General features: G+C 31.1%; 6 protein-coding genes across 6 annotated transcripts; 3 read left to right on the top strand and 3 right to left on the bottom strand.

Moving 5' to 3' along the window:
* The first annotated feature begins 591 nt into the window (after nucleotides 1-591).
* On the top strand, nucleotides 592-1,932 carry LOC145749486 (peroxisomal trans-2-enoyl-CoA reductase-like). Its single transcript, XM_082565263.1, has 2 exons — nucleotides 592-1,344; nucleotides 1,515-1,932. Exons 1-2 carry the CDS (start codon nucleotides 600-602, stop codon nucleotides 1,613-1,615), a joined length of 846 nt encoding a protein of 281 aa, XP_082421389.1. The 5' UTR covers nucleotides 592-599; the 3' UTR covers nucleotides 1,616-1,932.
* On the bottom strand, nucleotides 1,456-3,993 carry LOC145749484 (BTB/POZ domain-containing adapter for CUL3-mediated RhoA degradation protein 3-like). The gene has a single exon (XM_082565261.1). The coding sequence runs from the start codon at nucleotides 3,419-3,421 to the stop codon at nucleotides 2,327-2,329; it is 1,095 nt and encodes a 364-aa protein (XP_082421387.1). The 5' UTR covers nucleotides 3,422-3,993; the 3' UTR covers nucleotides 1,456-2,326.
* A 1,015-nt stretch (nucleotides 3,994-5,008) lies between these two features.
* LOC145750834 (lipopolysaccharide-induced tumor necrosis factor-alpha factor homolog) lies at nucleotides 5,009-5,410 on the bottom strand. Its single transcript, XM_082566908.1, has one exon. It carries the CDS (start codon nucleotides 5,408-5,410, stop codon nucleotides 5,009-5,011), a length of 402 nt encoding a protein of 133 aa, XP_082423034.1.
* Nucleotides 5,411-11,457: 6,047 nt separating this feature from the next.
* On the top strand, nucleotides 11,458-12,375 carry LOC145751016 (lipopolysaccharide-induced tumor necrosis factor-alpha factor homolog). Its single transcript, XM_082567085.1, has one exon. The coding sequence runs from the start codon at nucleotides 11,566-11,568 to the stop codon at nucleotides 11,992-11,994; it is 429 nt and encodes a 142-aa protein (XP_082423211.1). The 5' UTR covers nucleotides 11,458-11,565; the 3' UTR covers nucleotides 11,995-12,375.
* A 2,038-nt stretch (nucleotides 12,376-14,413) lies between these two features.
* LOC145750833 (lipopolysaccharide-induced tumor necrosis factor-alpha factor-like) lies at nucleotides 14,414-14,812 on the top strand. The gene has a single exon (XM_082566907.1). It carries the CDS (start codon nucleotides 14,414-14,416, stop codon nucleotides 14,810-14,812), a length of 399 nt encoding a protein of 132 aa, XP_082423033.1.
* Nucleotides 14,813-15,555: 743 nt separating this feature from the next.
* LOC145750832 (lipopolysaccharide-induced tumor necrosis factor-alpha factor homolog) lies at nucleotides 15,556-15,999 on the bottom strand. Its single transcript, XM_082566906.1, has one exon. It carries the CDS (start codon nucleotides 15,997-15,999, stop codon nucleotides 15,556-15,558), a length of 444 nt encoding a protein of 147 aa, XP_082423032.1.
* Nucleotides 16,000-18,303: the final 2,304 nt, after the last annotated feature.

Genomic DNA, 18,303 nt, shown 5'->3' with positions numbered 1-18,303 from the left:
AAGCTTCAAGTTGCCTTTGGCAGTTTGAGAAAATGTTATTATAATCAACCTGGCAATTCCATTTGGCTTAGCATTAGTTTATAACCTTTATAGGACCTTTAAGGGCGTTATAGCATGGAAGCAGTGGGGATTAAACTTATGGCCTCATGTAGTTGAATCAAGTCTTTAAGTCACTACTCCAAGCCACAAAAAATTTGTACAATTTGTTATGATAATAATATAAAAATATATAGTTGGCATTTGAACTTTTATGTGATTGCTAAAAAAATATAAGTGATAACTTATGAAACCTTGTCTTACACATGTGCAATCTTATTTATTTACCCATCACATATAAAAAAAAACTTTGAGGTATTTCGTACATTAAACAAACATCTAAAAATGTTACTTTTTTGTGATCAAAGTAATGTTAAAAAATATATATTATATTTTACATTATCAGTGTTAACTGTTGAACTATGCAAGTTGTAAATACCACAACTAAAATGTGTTCATATTTGCTTTATAATTAGTAGTAACTATAGCAATTCTGTTCAATACCAACGTGTCTTCTTTTTGTTTATAAAAAAATGAACATGTTTTGTTTAAAATGAATTTAGATGTATAAAAGTATAAGTAGTGTTCTTAAACCCGACTTATTTGTTGGAAAAGTGGCTATTGTCACTGGTGGTGCCACTGGCATTGGATCCGCTATTGCCCATGAGCTAGCTCATTTGGGATGCGACGTTGTGATTGCATCAAGAAATGAAGAAAAGATTGCCAATGCTGCTGCAAACATGAATAATAACCCTTTGGTTAAAGGAAGGGTTGAAGCAATTCGTTGCAATATTCGCAAAGAACCAGAAGTTCAAAGCTTATTCGAAAGCACTGTAAAGAAATTCGGCAAACTTGATTTTTTGGTGAATAACGGTGGAGGACAGTTTCCAAGTCCTGCTGAGAATATATCACCAAAGGGTTGGCATGCAGTTATCGAAACTAACCTAACAGGAACATTTTATTGCTGTCAACATGCTTACAAAGAGTGGATGGGGGAAAATGGTGGTGTAATTGTAAACATAATAGCTGATATGTGGAGGGGATTTCCCATGATGTCACACACCGGAGCTGCAAGGGCTGCTGTGGATAATTTAACCAAAACCTTGGCTCTCGAGTGGGCCCAAAGTGGGGTAAGAATTAACTCTGTTGCCCCAGGCACGATTTATTCACCCACAGCAGCTGCAAATTACAGTCAAGATGTTTTCAAGGAAGCTGTTAAAGTCCAACCATCGGGAAGATTGGGAAGTCCTGAGGAGGTTTCAGGGATGGTTTGTTTTATTCTCTCTCCAGCTGCATCTTTTATGACTGGTAAATTTAACTTTAAATAATAAAATATTTTTTATTTGCTCAAGTAAAAGCTAAAGTTATAATTATTATAACTTTCTTAGATTGCTATTTTCCATGTGATTTTTAACTATTAACAATAAGAGTAAATGTAAATAGATTTTTAATAACGAAAGAACAACTTTACATCACAGGTGAGAGTGTTAAAGTGGATGGTGCACAAAGTTTATACAACCACAATCTACAAATACCAAGCCATAACAACATGCCACCTTGGAAGTGGAACAAACTTTAAATATTTTTCCTAAATTTAGTTTAATAAAATACCTTTTAAAATTAAATAGTTTGCATTTTAAAATTTATTGTAACCCTAATAAAATATAAATAAAAAATAATTAACTGAATGTTGTCTTGAATCTATATGCAATCATATTTAATTTTTTATTACAATTTAAAGGAATTTAAATTATCACTTTAATTGCACAATCATCTTAAAATGTGATTTAATCTTAACATAAAGGAATGTCTAACAATATCTGTAGAGTAAATTATATTTTGCATTATTAGTGCATTACTTACAAATCTATGCAACAATTTATCAATACAAAAATTAAAAAAATGTATATATATGTGTTGTATTTATTAATTAAATACTACAATATGTCAAAAAAACAAACAGTGTTAGTTTTGTGGTGGTTAATAAGTGCTTGTGTTGTGAAATGTATTGTGTCACATTGGCATTAATTGTAAGTACCTTAATTGTAAAAATCATATTAATTTCACTATACCTAATTATAACTTCTTTCATACAACACCAGTAAAATAATCCAGCTGTTTCTAAAAGTATTTTTAGCTGAAAAGCTTGCTTTGTATAATGGTAATGTTTGGTGCAGTGCATACTTGCAACACACATATAGTTTACCAGTAGTTCTTAAAAATTAACTTTTTTTAGTGAAAAAAAAACAAACATTAATGTGCAACGAATAGGAAGTTGTTTAGAGCAATTTTAGGTAGGTCGGTTGCTATTGACATGAATTCTTCGAACTCGGTGTGGACGTGAGGCTTCTTCCAGATCATCATCACTCTGGCAATTGTGACTTAATCTTGAAATATCAGCATTGTTCTCCATGTAAGCCACAACAGGGCCAGAATTTGGTCGACCTTGTTCATACAACAAAATATTAAGTGTCTCTTCGTAAATCCTTGCTTCCGGGAACTCAACTTTAGTTTGTTTTTTTTCAGTGGCATACACAATTGATGTACAACAGATTTCGGCAACTTTGCGTTGGTGGCCATAGTAGGACCATACACATATTTCGTCTCCGAGAATGTCTTTCATGAAAAGAATGCGGCCGTTAAACCGCAAGGAGAGTTTATCGAACAGTTCGATATTTTTCAGCATGTTGTCATCAGAAGAGTTTGTGTAGGAGTACTTATTGTTGCCTCGGTTGTACATAAACTTTACTATCGGTCGGTTTGACTTCTGTACAAGCTCTTCTTCTTCTTTTGGAGAAGTGATTATTGGAACACGACAACAAGGATCAGCTTCTGCATTTTTACGAAGCAGAGAAGCCTCGCATTGTGCAACCAAACCCTGTACAAGATAATACTTTGCTTCTGCTAATAACTCTGCAATCTCATGCCGATTATCAGGAAGAGTAATCGACCCATCTCTTAAATAATTTAAAATTGCTGTAAAATGTTTTCCACAGCGATCAATCAAAATCCAACCCTCACTATCAGTAAGTACAACCATTCTCCCACTAAACATTGCCCTGAGCATATTATCCTCTTTTGTTAAAGTACCCATAGTGGTGTAGTGTAAAGAACCACCAACATTTAGTTTAACATATTTATTCTGGTTTAATGTGCACAGCCGATCGTTAGTTTTGGATGGTGATATATTTAGTGATGCATATGTCTTCTCAAGGATACCCGGGGATCCAACATGAGTGCCACTTGAACATGGAACATGCTGCACTATGTTGGCAGGCTGTGTTGGACTAATAATATTTTGTTCTTTTATGTTACGAGGGGATGTAGAAAGAACAGGATTATGAACATTTGCTGGAAAAACAGAAAGTCCTTCATCGGAGGACATTATTATTTTATTTTTAAAAACTAAATATTTTGACTCTGCAAATATTTTAGTTAAAATAATAACTAAAGATGGGATTTACAAAGACAGTTGTGGGGTAGTTATACCTCCTAATTTTTTATAAAGCTACCGATAGCAAATTTAAATGCTTGCATTTAGCTTAATTTAGTAATTGTTAAAGTCTTTATTTAATAGCTTATACAAGAGTTAATTATTTTAATTTTAAGTATATTTATAAATTACTGTTTAAAATCTCAACGTTAGCAAAAGTTGACTACTATACAACGCAAAATTCCTACTGTAAAACAAAAAATACCATGGTAAAGTTTTCTGGCATTTAATTGGTGTACCTACTGACCTACAAAAAATAATAACGTCTGAACGTACTAAACTGCTAAATGTAACCGTATTATATAAATGTTAATTTTGGATAAAACTCTAATTATTAAACAAATTAGACGTAAATTGCTATACTGCGTTAAACTTACCTATTACTGTATATTTTTTAATCATTTGCCCCAAACTCATCGTCGGTTGCCCTATATAGTTTGCTAGTTATTTATTATTTTTTTGTGTTTTTAAATCAATAATTCTTATAAATCTATTTTTATCATTCCAGAGTTTCCAAACCAAAAAATTACAACCCCACTGTTGCCATTTAAAATAAAGTTTTTAGTGTTTAATGATTATATATTCAAAACTTATGTGTAAATTTACAAAAAAAACAAAAATAATGTGTAAATAATATTTAAATATATTTTACTATTGTATTGATAAAATTCTGACGTTAGGTGTTGTGTGAAAGTTCAAGCATAAATACCCGTTTACACGGCGTACGCAACGCAACGTAACGTAACGTTACCTTGTCGTGTGAACAGGCCTTTAACCCTTAGCAAAGCCATTGACCTTTCTAACTTTAACATTTTGTAAACTGGATTCGCGATGATTTTTAAAACGAAAGACACGCACATCGTAACAAATCAATATTTTAAATACGTGCCAGGTTTGGCTAAAGCTCACTTAATCATTAAATAAATCATCGTTTTTTATTACTAGGGGTCAAATTAATCGTAATATGTTATGCTTTAATGATTAACTTATTACTATTCATTCGGATAACGCATCCATTTTTGAACAGTCATCCCATGGCCTTTGAAACTTTTATTAGAACGTATAATGTTTACTCTAAGAGAGCATTCTAACCTCTATTGTGTTAAACCGATTTCCGTTACTATCGGTAACAAGATGGGAAAATATGTAATATTGTTTTATTTAATTAGTTAATGCATCCAAGTTCACACTAAAATTTGGTGCTATATATATTCCTAAAAAAATTATTAACAACTAAATAGATTTGTAAATTAAGCCTATTAAATCTTTTTTATGCTATTAGTAAATCTTTTTTATGCTATTAGACTAAATAGTAAACTTGTTTTAGATTTTATTTTTATTTTATTTACAAAGTATAAACTCGTTTAAACAAAAAGTAACCATTGGTTACATAATAAGAGTATACAATTTTAATTAGTTAAATTAATAGGCAATTTATTTACCCAACTTTTTTAAAGTAGTTTATTTTGATTTGTAAATTTAAAAATTATTAAATTTGCCCAGCTTGCTCTTGCAGTTAGGACAGACATGCTTGGTTTTGTAAGACGAAGGAATGACTAGCGGAAGCCACGCCAAAGCTATACATACCGTTGAGATTATTGCTATTGTAGTCCAGCCCGACCCATTAAGGCTTCTGCTGGTTTTTGTCACAACATCTTGAAAACAAACCGGGCAAATTAACTGAACCGGCTTGTTTGTTAAGAGCTTTGGGTCAATTTTAACTGGAGCAAAAACTCCTTGGCCTGGCGGACCTTGCATGTATTGTTGTTGTGCAGCGTATGGCTGTTGTTGGAACTGTGCCCCTGGTAGTGGAGGTGGCATTGGTTGTTGCTCTCCTCCTTGCATTATAGCGGGTTGTTGTTGGATTTGCACTGTTGACATTTTTAGCTCTTACTTTGCGTTTGATTTAAACTTTGCTTTATTTAAATGTAAAATGTGATTTTTCGTACTTATCTAAATATAATAAAAGTTTTATATTGCTTGAAGTTAATTAAACATTAAAACCATTTTTATAAATGTTTTAAATTTTTTTAAACCAAATTATTTTAATTTTAAAGTATTTCTTATTATACTATTTAACTTATTCTCCAGTTTTGAAGAACTGTGGACCCTATACTTTCAAGTTACATTGATTTAGATTATCACAACAGTTATATAGCATTTAAAATGTAAGAAATTAAAAACAAACGAATCATTATAATTGAATCATAAGTTGGTATGGTCGGTCGGAAGGCACGTGACGGCTACATACTGTTGTGATATAATGAATTACTTGTTCAGGTATTAATTTTGTTTTGCATACAGCCTACGTTAAAATCATGTCAATTAATTGGCTACACTTTTTTTTTTAATTTTTAAAGAACTATCAAAAATCACAAAAAAAAAACATTTTATCAATAAACAAAAATTTGTCTGATTTTTTTTTGACAAACCTTAAGAAGATTTTTTTATGATATTGTATAAATTTATACGATTATAAGGTAAGTCAAACTATGTAACAAAATGATAAAACTATATAGAGGAAGGCAAAAAATTGAAAAAATGTTAATTTGGGCAAACAATATCACAGCGTTTTATTCTAAGAACAATGTCACAGTGTTATATTCTAATCAGACCAACAAAAGTGTTAAAGCGTCGTTAGCAAAATAAAGGTGATTTGTAACCAATTAATGTGCAAGTACTCCATAAAAAGTAATTATGATCAATAGCATTTAAATCATTCTTATCATTATTTATCATAGGTTGAGTGTAGGGTAAATATATTTGTATGTCCTGATTCACGATTATTATACACAAATAAGTATTGTTCGTCTATGCACAAGCTTTTAATTTCTTAGTAAAGTTAACTGCATAGCGTGAGATCATAGACACGAGAAAAATAATTTATTTAAAAAATAAATTTTTATAGTTATAACATTTTTATTGTCATTATATTTATTATGGTGTAAAATATTTAATTTCGAAACATATCCTCATCGTTATTAATGTTATTTTTATTATTATTATAAATAAGTTCCAGTGTCTTTACCCCTAACGCTTGGTTTAAAATAACTTATGTTTATCATCAGATTGTTTTCCATTTATTTTATTTTTTATTTTAGACTGCATTAGTCAACGGGAGACTAAGTTGGATTAAAAGTTTTTCCCAAAAGTTTATTAACATTTTATTCACGTATTCACTTGTTTAAGCTACTTATTGAAGTTACCTATAAACATACCGGCTTATCCTTAATAATAATGTAAGCAGTTATTAATAATTTTTTCTATCGTATACATTCACGTAGCGTAGTAAATTAAAACAAATGCATAAGCAATCATTTATCTAAATTTTAAACTCCTTACAAAGCGTTTTTATTAATTTTTATATTTAATCTTTCTGATTTCTGTATGCTCTATATAAAATAATTGGAAACTCTGAGTCTGATTTTCTAGCCTAATCTTTCTGAAGCCCTACCTAATGCGATTTCAAGACGGAGCTAAAACTTTAAATGACTTTTAGGTTATTAAAGCAACATAATATTGAATTTCTACATATTTGCATGTTTATTTTATAAATATAGAACTCAAAATTATGTTTTTATTCATTTTCCTCGTTATATTTTATAATAAAATTAGCAAATATGCAATAACTGAAGATCATAACCATTCGATAATATGCGGAAACGTTAAATGGCGCTGACATTAAATAATTTACAAGAAAAACAATTAGTTTTGTGCTTTTGTCAATGAACAATTTAATTTTAGTGTAAAAAATAATTTTAAGCCATATATGACGTCACATAACTTAATCAAATAAGTTATTTTCTTGTTGCTTAGTTAGCTGCGGTTGCTTTTATCCATACATGAGTTTAAATCGAATTTCCTTGCAAATTAAAAAAAATTAAAAATTAATTTTTTTTTTTTTGTATTTTAAAGCTTGTTTGTTAAAAAAAATCAAAAATCAATTTTAATCATTTAAAATTAGGCGTAATATATATTTGGATACATTTAGGAAAAAGTGTGTTACAATTTAGTAGGAATAAAACAAATTTTATTACCCCTTAAGACGGATTTTTTTTATGATTTTCTGTAAATTTATACGACTATAATGTAAATAGATAATAATTAACTATAGGCTATAGAGAAACGCAAAAAATGAAAAAATGTTAATTTGGGAAAACAATATCACAGTGTTTTGTATAAAGAATCAGATTAACAAAAGTAGTTGTACGCCTCTTACATTATAAAAGTTTTTTGCAAATAGTTAGAATTCTTTGATATAGGTCAAGTGTTGGTTAAAGATATTTGTCTGTCTCAACAAATCAGTATTGCTCGCTTATACCCAAGCTTGCGTTTCAAAGGGAAACTTTTTTATAATTTTAAATTCTGTAGTTATTTATATCGATGTTATAAAAAAATTATCACGAAAAGAAATAGGTTTTATAGTTTTTTATTGATTTGTTCACGTAAAAAAATATGGCCGATTACCCTAAACCTTCAAAACTAGATACACAGCCTCCTCCTTATACAGCAAATAGCGTAGATGAATCAGCTTTTTACCCTATACCTTATGGCCCTGTGGTAGGTAAATCTAAAGTTCCGTGCACTTCGACTACGAATACGAACCAACAGAATGTTAGTTTGTTAAACAACCATGACGTCACGATACAAAACCCACGCCGTGTAATAGTGACGTCACAATACAAAACCAACCAACAGAATGTCGGTTTGCTAATCAACCGTGACGCCACGATACAAAACCCACGTCGTTTTGTTGTTGTACGTGGTCAGTTGTGTCGCCGAGTTCCTTTCAATACAAGCTGTCCTAATTGCTACCAAAACGGAGTTACTTATACAGACAGAGTTTTAAAAGATGATGCAAAGTGGTTGATGTGTATTTTGTGCTGCTTGGGCGGGCTACTTTGCGTGTGGATTCCTCTAGTTATGGATAGCAGTTACAAAGTTATTCACTTGTGTTCTAATTGTCATTGCCGAGTTGGAGAATCAACTTAAACAAATTATTTTGACATTTTATCAATTAGTTCTTAAAATGCTTTTAAAATGTATTCAACTGTTGTACTATATTACATGCCTAACGCTATAAACATGTAATCTATTGCTTTTTTATATTTTATAATTCAACCACCGTGTCCATTTTATGAATTTTATGCTTAACAAAGACATGTATAAGATTATTTAATTACATGTCAAAATCTTGTAGAAAATTTACCAAATATAACGTTGCATGTGTAAATAAACCATAATTTTGTTTTCGAATATATGAAATGTCTTTAATAAAAGTGATACACAATCAGACGTTATAATTTGAAAATTTATTTTAAGGTTGTTAAATTAACTAAATAAAGTAAGAACTGTAAAATGTGCAAATTCCTAAAACTTTTACTAACGATACAAGTCATCAGGATGGTAAGTTTAGTATGCTAAATACTCGTGACGTCACCTCACAGAACCCACTGCGTTTTATCGTGGGTAGTCAGTTGTGCGGTAACTAGAACTTAATTTCTCACAGTAATATTTTATCGCAAAAAAAATAAGTCTGTTCAGCAACAATATGTCTACTATATATCCCAAAACTATAGTCACGTGTACATTTTAATACGCGTTTAAAACTAAAACTTAACCGTGATGGAACCCAACAAAATTTACATACAAGCTGTGTATGGTGTAACGAAAATAGCTCAACCAGAAACGTAATTTATTTTTTCATGCCATTAACCGAAAATAAAGGTAGTTGTATCATAAAAAAGATGAGTTTCCAATTCTGTTGGTCACTGTTTCGGAATGACTTAACTAACTAAAACGTTTAAGAAAAATAATAGAGCTTATTAAAGAAGGTTTCCCAATCAATACTATTACCATATTTAAATACATAAGTTATTTGTATTAGCTGTTTATAGGAGACATAGGATTCATTAGACATACACTTTATAATTATTAGTGTTATTATATATCATGGATTAAGCATGAGTGGGTTAAATATATTTGGCTGTCTTGTTTATCCATGAATATTAGGTACAGTTAAGCAGTGGTCGCTCATACACAAGCATGTATTTTATAAAGAAAGTTGATTATTTACAGCGTGGGATCATGAATAAGCTACCTTTTGTTAAAAGATAAACTTTAGTAGTTATTTTAAAGTTTTTTTGTAATAAATGTAATACTTTAAAGGTACGTTTAGGTTTAATAGATTTATATTGATTTGTACACTTTAAGAATATGGCTGATGGCACAATATCTCCGACAGAAGATGTACAGCCCAGTAGTTATACAACAGAAGTTATAGATGAATCAGCATTCCACCCTATCCCTTATGGGCCTGTGGTTCCAAAACCCGAAATTCCGAAGACTTTTATCAAAAATACAGCCCAGCAGAATGTCAACATTGGTATGCAGACCAATCGTGACGTCACACGACAAAACCGACTGCGTCTTGTTGCAGATAGTCAGTTGTGTGGCAGAATACCCTTTAATACACGTTGTCCAAATTGCTACCAAACCGTAGTTACTTTTACCGACAAAATATTAAAGGATGATGCGAAGTGGTTGATGTGTATTTTATGCTGCTTGGGCGGGCTACTCTGCGTGTGGATTCCTCTAGTTATGGATAGCAGTTACGAAGTTATTCACTTGTGTTCTAATTGTCATTGCCAAATTGGGAAATCAACTTAAATAAACTTTTTTTGTATCAACCAGTATTTAAAAATATTTCTAATATACATATTAACAGCTTATTTTTCTAGTGTCTTTTATATATTAATCTTTATTCCTTGTTTTTTTCGGTTACAAAAATAATGATTTAGATGTAAAAATTGCTTAAAAACCTAAGGTGCAAACGACAATAAATTAAAGTTTATTTAATAAACTGCTTTACATAACGGTATATAACAAACACTAGATGGCCGACTTGCTAAAATACCTCAGCAGCCTTGTTGTGCTTATGTTTGCCGTGCTAATAATATGGTCATAATTTGCAAAATATTTTTTAAAGCAAATTAACGGCTATTAAATTACTTGTAGTTTTTTAATCCTTAAAATTTGGAACCGTAAAAGTAACCAAAAAAATATATATTATTAAGATGATAATCAATAGTATGTTTTTATTTAGTAATTATAGAGTGAGGGTTGGGGTAACTATAAAATAGGGTTAGAGCATCTCCACGAGCTGTAAAAAAATAAAAAGGTTTGTCGAAAACCGTATAAAAGTAAAAAATTTTCTGTAGGACCGTATACTATAAATGATCCTAGTTATTAAAAAGTCACATATAAAATCCAAATACTAAAATTATTTCTATCGTTTTACTTGAAAAACAGACAAAAAATGAAATGTGTGGTAATATACCAAATTTACCAAAGCGCATATCTGCTCATTGTTGTTTGCCGTAAGCCATTTAAATCTACATTTTTGTGTTGTTGGTTTTATCACGCCGTAAGCTATATTTTAAAATGTTTTTGTGCAAAAAAGGAAGAATGTTTAACAAGAAAATCTAAATCTGTGAAAAATTTCAGTTAACGAAACAAGAAAATTTAGATTATTTTAATTAAATGCATAAGGTTATAAAAAAATGATTGTTAATTCGTTACTTCAGTAAACAATAAAAGGAAAAGGTTTCGCTTTAATATGTATGATGTATACTTAAGTGTAGTTAATTTTATTATCACAAGATCGTTTGACGTCATAAATTTATCATTATAAAGTAACAGCACGAGTTTAAATGTCGTCACATGATGTAGCCAGTCGTGCTTGGAATTTCCCTTTGTTTGATTTGTCAAAATTGAAGTTTAAATTAATTGTTTCCGGTTTTTTAACATAGCTTTAAATAAAATAGCCGAGCACGAACATTAAAAATTGTTAGCAATTTCTTATTATTAAAGAGGTAAATTAAAAAAAAATTAAAAAAAGGCTACATATTTCTGCGTTTAGACTATGTTAAAATATGTTGATTACTAAAATGTGCAAAATAAATTAAATTTTTGTATTGATAGAATCGAGAATAATTAATAAACCTAAAAAAGTTAAAAAAATAAGATAAGAAAAAATGTCGCAACAAGCTCCGCCTCCGTACGCCAAGGAAGATCAAGGTGGAAAAACTGCAACAACTCCACCGCCGATTCCTGACACATTTATGACCCCACCACAAAATGAAATACCCCAGCCTTTACCAAATCAGCCTGGGCCGCAGGTGATTTACCAGCAACCACCAGTGACGGTTTTAGGTAACACACACATCGTTATAGGCTCACAGCTGATAAGCAAGGAACCCTTTGCAACAAGATGTCCAAACTGCCGCAGAGATATTGTTACTTACACCGATTCAAAGCTAACAGATGTTGCTTGTATGAGAATAGCTGTGTTGTGTCTTCTTGGCGGCCTGCTTTGCTTTTGGATTCCGCTGGTGATGGACAGCAGCTATGAGGTGACACACTACTGCCCAGAATGCAATGTCGTCGTGGGAAAGGCATTATAAATTCTTAGGTATCTTTTTAAATGGCAAAGCATGTGTCATCAATTTGTATAGCTTTTTAAGTTTTTGTAAAAATTAGACCGTCACAAAGTTCACTTGCATCGTACTGTAAATATAATAGCCTAAATGCTTATTACCGTAACTGCCAATGGAGTTTTAAAACCTTGTGTTTTAGCATCAAGTTTTTTGCGTTGCTTTGTTTATTATTTAAGTTCAATTTTAAAACAAATAGCTATATTGTTGCAAATTTACATTCTGCGCAAATTAAATTATTTTTAACAAATTGTTTCATTTTTGAAGGCTGTTAACTTGAACAAATACTATTGCTGCATAATAATCTTATGCTATTGCTTTTGTATTGTTAAATAAATCACGCTAATAATAGTTTTTTGTTATTACTGAACTTGTTAAATCCCAAATCAGTTGTTTTTACTCATGCTAAGCTACTCCAACTATAACATGTAAAATGTCCTATTGCATTAATGTTAAATTTGTGATCAAATTCCTTTAAAATTAGTATAATAGTTAATTTAAAATCATTGAAAAAGTACAAAACACAACGATTTTCTTTTATCCTACATGGATAAGGTAATTTCTAAGTCTCTAAACATAGGCCTATGGCAACATTTGTCACCTAAACTTAGTTTAAATTTCGACTTAATTTAAAAGCGTTTATGACATTTTTGTCAAATTTTAAGGACTTGGCGAGAGTAAGTGCTACTAGCATATTGAAAGGTATATGGCAAAACAGCAACGTGGATCAAACTGAAGACTTCGTGTAGTGCGAACACGTTTTCTATACGCCCACTGGATTGAAATCGAATATTTAAACGGGCATTAGGCAAGAGCAATAGTTTATAACGTAATAAAGAAGTTAAGCCTTTAAGTTTTTTAACGTATGACTGAGATAAATTAAAAGTAATTAATAACAGTTCACGTTACATTTGACTTCAATGAAGTCACGTTTCTAAAATTTATCTGATTTGATTTGTACAAAACCTTATTAAAACAAAACCTTATCAAACTTATTAAAAAGTTTATTTATTTAATTCCCAATTTTTCAAATAAGTAGTTCAAGCATATAAATGATAATAAATTTTGTTTTGTGTTTAAGTGTGAATAAATGAATCAAAAATGACAAAAACTATAATAAAAAATTAACTACGCAAAAATGTACTAGCCACCTACTTATGCAAGAAACGGGTTAAACAAGTTCACATTGTCGCAAATACATTTCAACCGACACTGACTTTTAGTTTAAAGATGTTGCATGATGGAGAATTATAATCTTGCGTATTTGCGGTTGTGTTATTTGTTTTTGGATCCCGCTCGTTTATTTTATTTGTTTTTGGGTCCCGCTTCGAAAGCAGCTTTACGTGGTGACCACAATCTGCCCAGAATTCATGTTTGTCATATCAGTAGTTTTTGATTCGAATCCCACTTAACCGAATGTCACACTACTTGCCCTTTTGAGCCCAGCATTACACCTTTCTTTAATTTTTTGGTTAGTATCCTACTATATTATGTAATACTATATTTTAGCAAAAATAATAATGTCTAAATGCTTATAGCTTACAGTAGTCGAGTAAATAGCATACGTTTTATACGTTTTTAACGATAGATATATTAAATTTATTACATGTAAAATTAAAAAAAAACTAATATAACATACTTAAAAGTTTTTATTTGTCCTTTTTTAAAAATTTTGATAAAGTAAGCATAGCTTGATTATCTAAAAGTAACAAAGGTGTTTGTGATTTAAATAAATTGAAATTTATAAAAAACTAATTGCTTTAAATGGATTTTTTTAAATTTCTATATTGTTAAATACATCACGCTGTACAGTTATTTAGAAGAATAGTCAGTGTGATTTTTTGTTAAACAAGTATCATAACTGTTACGTAAATGTGTTTATAAGACTTTAGTTGCCCGTGGTAGTGTTTTAAAGTAAAACTTTTACGGTGGATTTTGTTACAAACACGAATAAAAATCGTTTAGGGTGCACTTAACGTTCCAGTTTACTGGTTGACTGGTTTTTCAGTTTAGGCCAACAAGCTAGTCTCGAACTTTATTTACATACTAAAAAGTTGCCAGTCATAAAACGTTAGAAAGGACGCTCAGCTTTTGTTGAATATGTCTTAAGTTTGCATTGTTAAAGTAACCGATTTTTTAAGTTAACAGATTAAAAAAATATAGAACACATGTTAAGTTCATTGTTTGACTTATTTAAAAGAACACAAGTTGTTTAACTTTAGGAGAAATTCAAATCATAATATTATTGTAAAAAAAATAGTTCATTGAAAATTAAGATTTTAAGAAACAACAATGACCATGTCTCATCTTTAGAAAAAATTCAAATCATAATATTATTGTAAAAAAATTAGTTCGTTGAAAATTAAATTTTCAAGAAACAACAACGATTATGTCTCATCAGCCACCACCCTATTCTCAATTAGATACGGGCCGGCCTCAAATTCCGAAAACATTTATAAGCCCACCTTCAAATCAAATGCAACATGCCTCTGTCACTCAACAACAACCAATTAGAAACGTGGTGGTAGTTCGAAACACAACGACACATCTGGTCGTAGGCTCACAACTGATAAATAAGCAGCCATTTTTAACTAGATGCCCGAATTGTCGCAGCAGAATTGAAACTTGCACTGATTCGAATCTTACTTCCCGGGCATGGTGGAGAATGGTCGTTCTGTGTCTTATTGGTGGGGTCCTTTGCTTTTGGATTCCGCTTGTGCTGGATGAAAGCTACGAGGTTACGCATAGCTGTCCGCAGTGCAAATTTGTACTTGGAAAAGCTCGCTAGAATATAATACGCCATGTTTTGTAAATTTGCACATTATCGACCCCTTTCTGTAATAAACAAGCATAACATAAGCCTACATTGCCTAATAAGGTAAATGGCAAGAGCAGAAAATATTTGTACATAAATGTATCGTGAATTCTTTCTTTTGCTGTTTTTTCTAACTTGTTTATACGAGTAGTTTAGCTTTTTGCAGTATGCATAAATTTGTAATTTTATGTTAATGCAGCTCTTTAACTATAAGTTCTAATTCTGAACGTGAAACTGTTAGACGCATTTTGACCCACAAAATTAAGTTTATTAAAATACCATAAAAATTTAAATACTGTTGTTGCAAAATATTTCAACCCGATTTTTTGTAATATAGTGAAGTAGCACATGATAATAATAATAACAACTATTAAAAATAAAAATTTCTATAAAATTGTATTTATTCTGTCGATTTAGTTACATACAAAAATAATTACAATTGAAGCTATTATTTACATCAAGGCGTTTAGAAAAATAAGCAAATTTATTTGATAATATAGTAGTTCAAACTAAATTAATAAAAAATTATCAGTATTTTACGATAACAGAATATCTGCAAGACAATTTAAAAACACCAAACCACGGTTAATCGGTAAAAAGTTTATTATTAAGGTATAAATCTAATTTTTTCTACTAACAAAATTGTTTTTAAATAAATTTGGTAAAAATCAAGTTAAATTATACATTATATATAGAACTAATTTACTTTCGTCTATTTAGTTAAAGCTACCCAGGTGGGTCTGACACACAGGGCAATTATGATTTGTTGTGTAACTACTGTCCATCACAAAAGGTATCCAACAACAGAGCTCACAACCACACAGGCACAACAGAATACAGAATAACCAAGCCTCGCCATGTAGTTCTCTCGATGTGATGGTGTTTACTGAGTTACGACAGTTTGGGCAAACTGTTGCAGTTGAATTTCTACCCAGTGCGCCGCCCACAGAAATAATCGTTTGAGTAGGTTGGGGCTGCTGGTAAATTACCTGAGGCTGGATCTGCAAAACAGGGATGTTTGTATTTGCCGCGGGGCTTGTTGTTACTGGGTAGGGGGCAGGTTGTGGCATGGGAGATACCCCTGTCACTGCATCGGTGGTTTTTGGGAGAGATTGGGCGGAATAAGGAGGGGGAGAATCTAGATTTTGCTTCGCCTGCATAGTGGTTTATGCAAAATTCCAGTTTATTTATAAAAAATATTTTAAGCTAAACCTTGAATAATTTACGATGTATTAGTACTTGTTTTATCTTGTTTAACGTTGAATTAAATATCGACGATAACGCAAACGCTGTTTTAATCTAGACTGTTATCGATTTTCTATAGATTTAGTACACTAATTAAAAGCAATGGCTATACCATTGTAAAATACAAAATATTGGATTTATTAATTTTTAACTATTCTTTTTAGTTAGTCTTTGCTTGAGACACTGTCCTAAACTTCTTTATCACCTAAACGTTTGTAATTTTCATAAACTAAGTTAAATGTAAATTAAATATTTTCATATTTTTAAGTATATTTGTTGACTGGTTTTTCAGTTTAGGCCAACAACCTAGTCTAAAACTTTATTTACATACTAAAAAGTTGCCAGTCATAAAACGTTAGAAAGAACGCCCAGCTTTTGTTGAATATGTTTTAAAATTGCATTGTTAAAGTAACCGATTTTTTAAGTTAACAGATTAAAAAATATAGAACACATGTTAAGTTCATTGTTAGACTTATTTAAAAAAACACAAGTTGTTTAACTTTAGGAGAAATTCAAATCATAATATTATTGTAAAAAAATTAGTTCATTGAAAATTAAGATTTTAAGAAACAACAACGATTATGTCTCATCAGCCACCACCCTATTCTCAATTAGATACAGGCCGGCCTCAAATTCCGAAAACATTTATAAGCCCACCTTCAAATCAAATGCAACATGCCCCTGTTACTCAACAACAACCAATTAGAAACGTGGTGGTAGTTCGCGACACATCTGATCGTAGGCTCACAACTGATAAATAAGCAGCCATTTTTAACTAGATGCCCGAATTGTCGCAGCAGAATTGAAACTCGCACAGATTCGAATCTTACTTCCCGGGCATGGTGGAGAATGGTCGTTCTGTGTCTTATTGGTGGGGTCCTTTGCTTTTGGATTCCGCTTGTGCTGAATGAAAGCTACGAGGTTACGCATAGCTGTCCGCAGTGCAAATTTGTACTTGGAAAAGCTCGCTAGAATATAATACGCCATGTTTTGTAAATTTGCACATTATCGACCCCTTTCTGTAATAAACAAGCATAACATAAGCCTACATTGCCTAATAAGGTAAATGGCAAGAGCAGAAAATATTTGTACATAAATGTATCGTGAATCCTTTCTTTTGCTGTTTTTTCTAACTTGTTTATACGAGTAGTTTAGCTTTTTGCAGTATGCATAAATTTGTAATTTTATGTTAATGCAGCTCTTTAACTATAAGTTCTAATTCTGAACGTGAAACTGTTAGACGCATTTTGACCCACAAAATTAAGTTTATTAAAATACCATAAAAATTTAGATACTGTTGTTGCAAAATATTTCAACCCGATTTTTTGTAATATAGTGAAGTAGCACATGATAATAATAATAACAACTATTAAAAATAAAAATTTCTATAAAATTGTATTTATTCTGTCGATTTAGTTACATACAAAAATAATTACAATTGAAGCTATTATTTACATCAAGGCGTTTAGAAAAATAAGCAAATTTATTTGATAATATAGTAGTTCAAACTAAATTAATAAAAAATTATCAGTATTTTACGATAACAGAATATCTGCAAGACAATTTAAAAACACCAAACCACGGTTAATCGGTAAAAAGTTTATTATTAAGGTATAAATCTAATTTTTTCTACTAACAAAATTATTTTTAAATAAATTTGGTAAAAATCAAGTTAAATTATACATTATATATAGAACTAATTTACTTTCGTCTATTTAGTTAAAGCTACCCAGGTGGGTCTGACACACAGGGCAATTATGATTTGTTGTGTAACTACTGTCCATCACAAAAGGTATCCAACAACAGAGCTCACAACCACACAGGCACAACAGAATACAAAATAACCAAGCCTCGCCATGTAGTTCTCTCGATGTGATGGTGTTTACCGAGTTACGACAGTTTGGGCAAACTGTTGCAGTAGAATTTCTACCCAGTGCGCCGCCCACAGAAATAATCGTTTGAGTAGGTTGGGGCTGCTGGTAAATTACCTGAGGCTGGATCTGCAAAACAGGGATGTTCATATTTGCCGCGGGGCTTGTTGTTACTGGGTAGGGGGCAGGTTGTGGCATGGGAGATACCCCTGTCACCGCATTGATGGCTTTTGGGAGAAGTTGGGCGGAATAAGGAGGGGGAGAATCTAGATTTTGCTTCGCCTGCATAGTGGTTTATGCAAAATTCCAGTTTTTTTATAAAAAATATTTTAAGCTAAACCTTGAATA

Source organism: Corella eumyota, chromosome 4, assembly GCF_963082875.1.
Source record: "Corella eumyota chromosome 4, kaCorEumy4.1, whole genome shotgun sequence".
In the NCBI taxonomy this organism is placed as follows: domain Eukaryota; kingdom Metazoa; phylum Chordata; class Ascidiacea; order Phlebobranchia; family Corellidae; genus Corella; species Corella eumyota.
The sequence above is the reverse complement of the archived record's forward strand: the minus strand, read 5'-3'. Positions and strand labels throughout refer to the sequence as shown.

Coding starts and splice junctions, on each gene's coding strand:
- LOC145749484 (XM_082565261.1), bottom strand. CDS start 3,421: ATGTCCTCCGATGAAGGACTTTCTGTTTTTCCAGCAAATGTTCATAAT.
- LOC145750833 (XM_082566907.1), top strand. CDS start 14,414: ATGTCTCATCAGCCACCACCCTATTCTCAATTAGATACGGGCCGGCCT.
- LOC145751016 (XM_082567085.1), top strand. CDS start 11,566: ATGTCGCAACAAGCTCCGCCTCCGTACGCCAAGGAAGATCAAGGTGGA.
- LOC145749486 (XM_082565263.1), top strand. CDS start 600: ATGTATAAAAGTATAAGTAGTGTTCTTAAACCCGACTTATTTGTTGGA. Junction 1,345..1,514: donor AGCTGCATCTTTTATGACTG/GTAAATTTAACT, acceptor TTTACATCACAG/GTGAGAGTGTTAAAGTGGAT.
- LOC145750832 (XM_082566906.1), bottom strand. CDS start 15,999: ATGCAGGCGAAGCAAAATCTAGATTCTCCCCCTCCTTATTCCGCCCAA.
- LOC145750834 (XM_082566908.1), bottom strand. CDS start 5,410: ATGTCAACAGTGCAAATCCAACAACAACCCGCTATAATGCAAGGAGGA.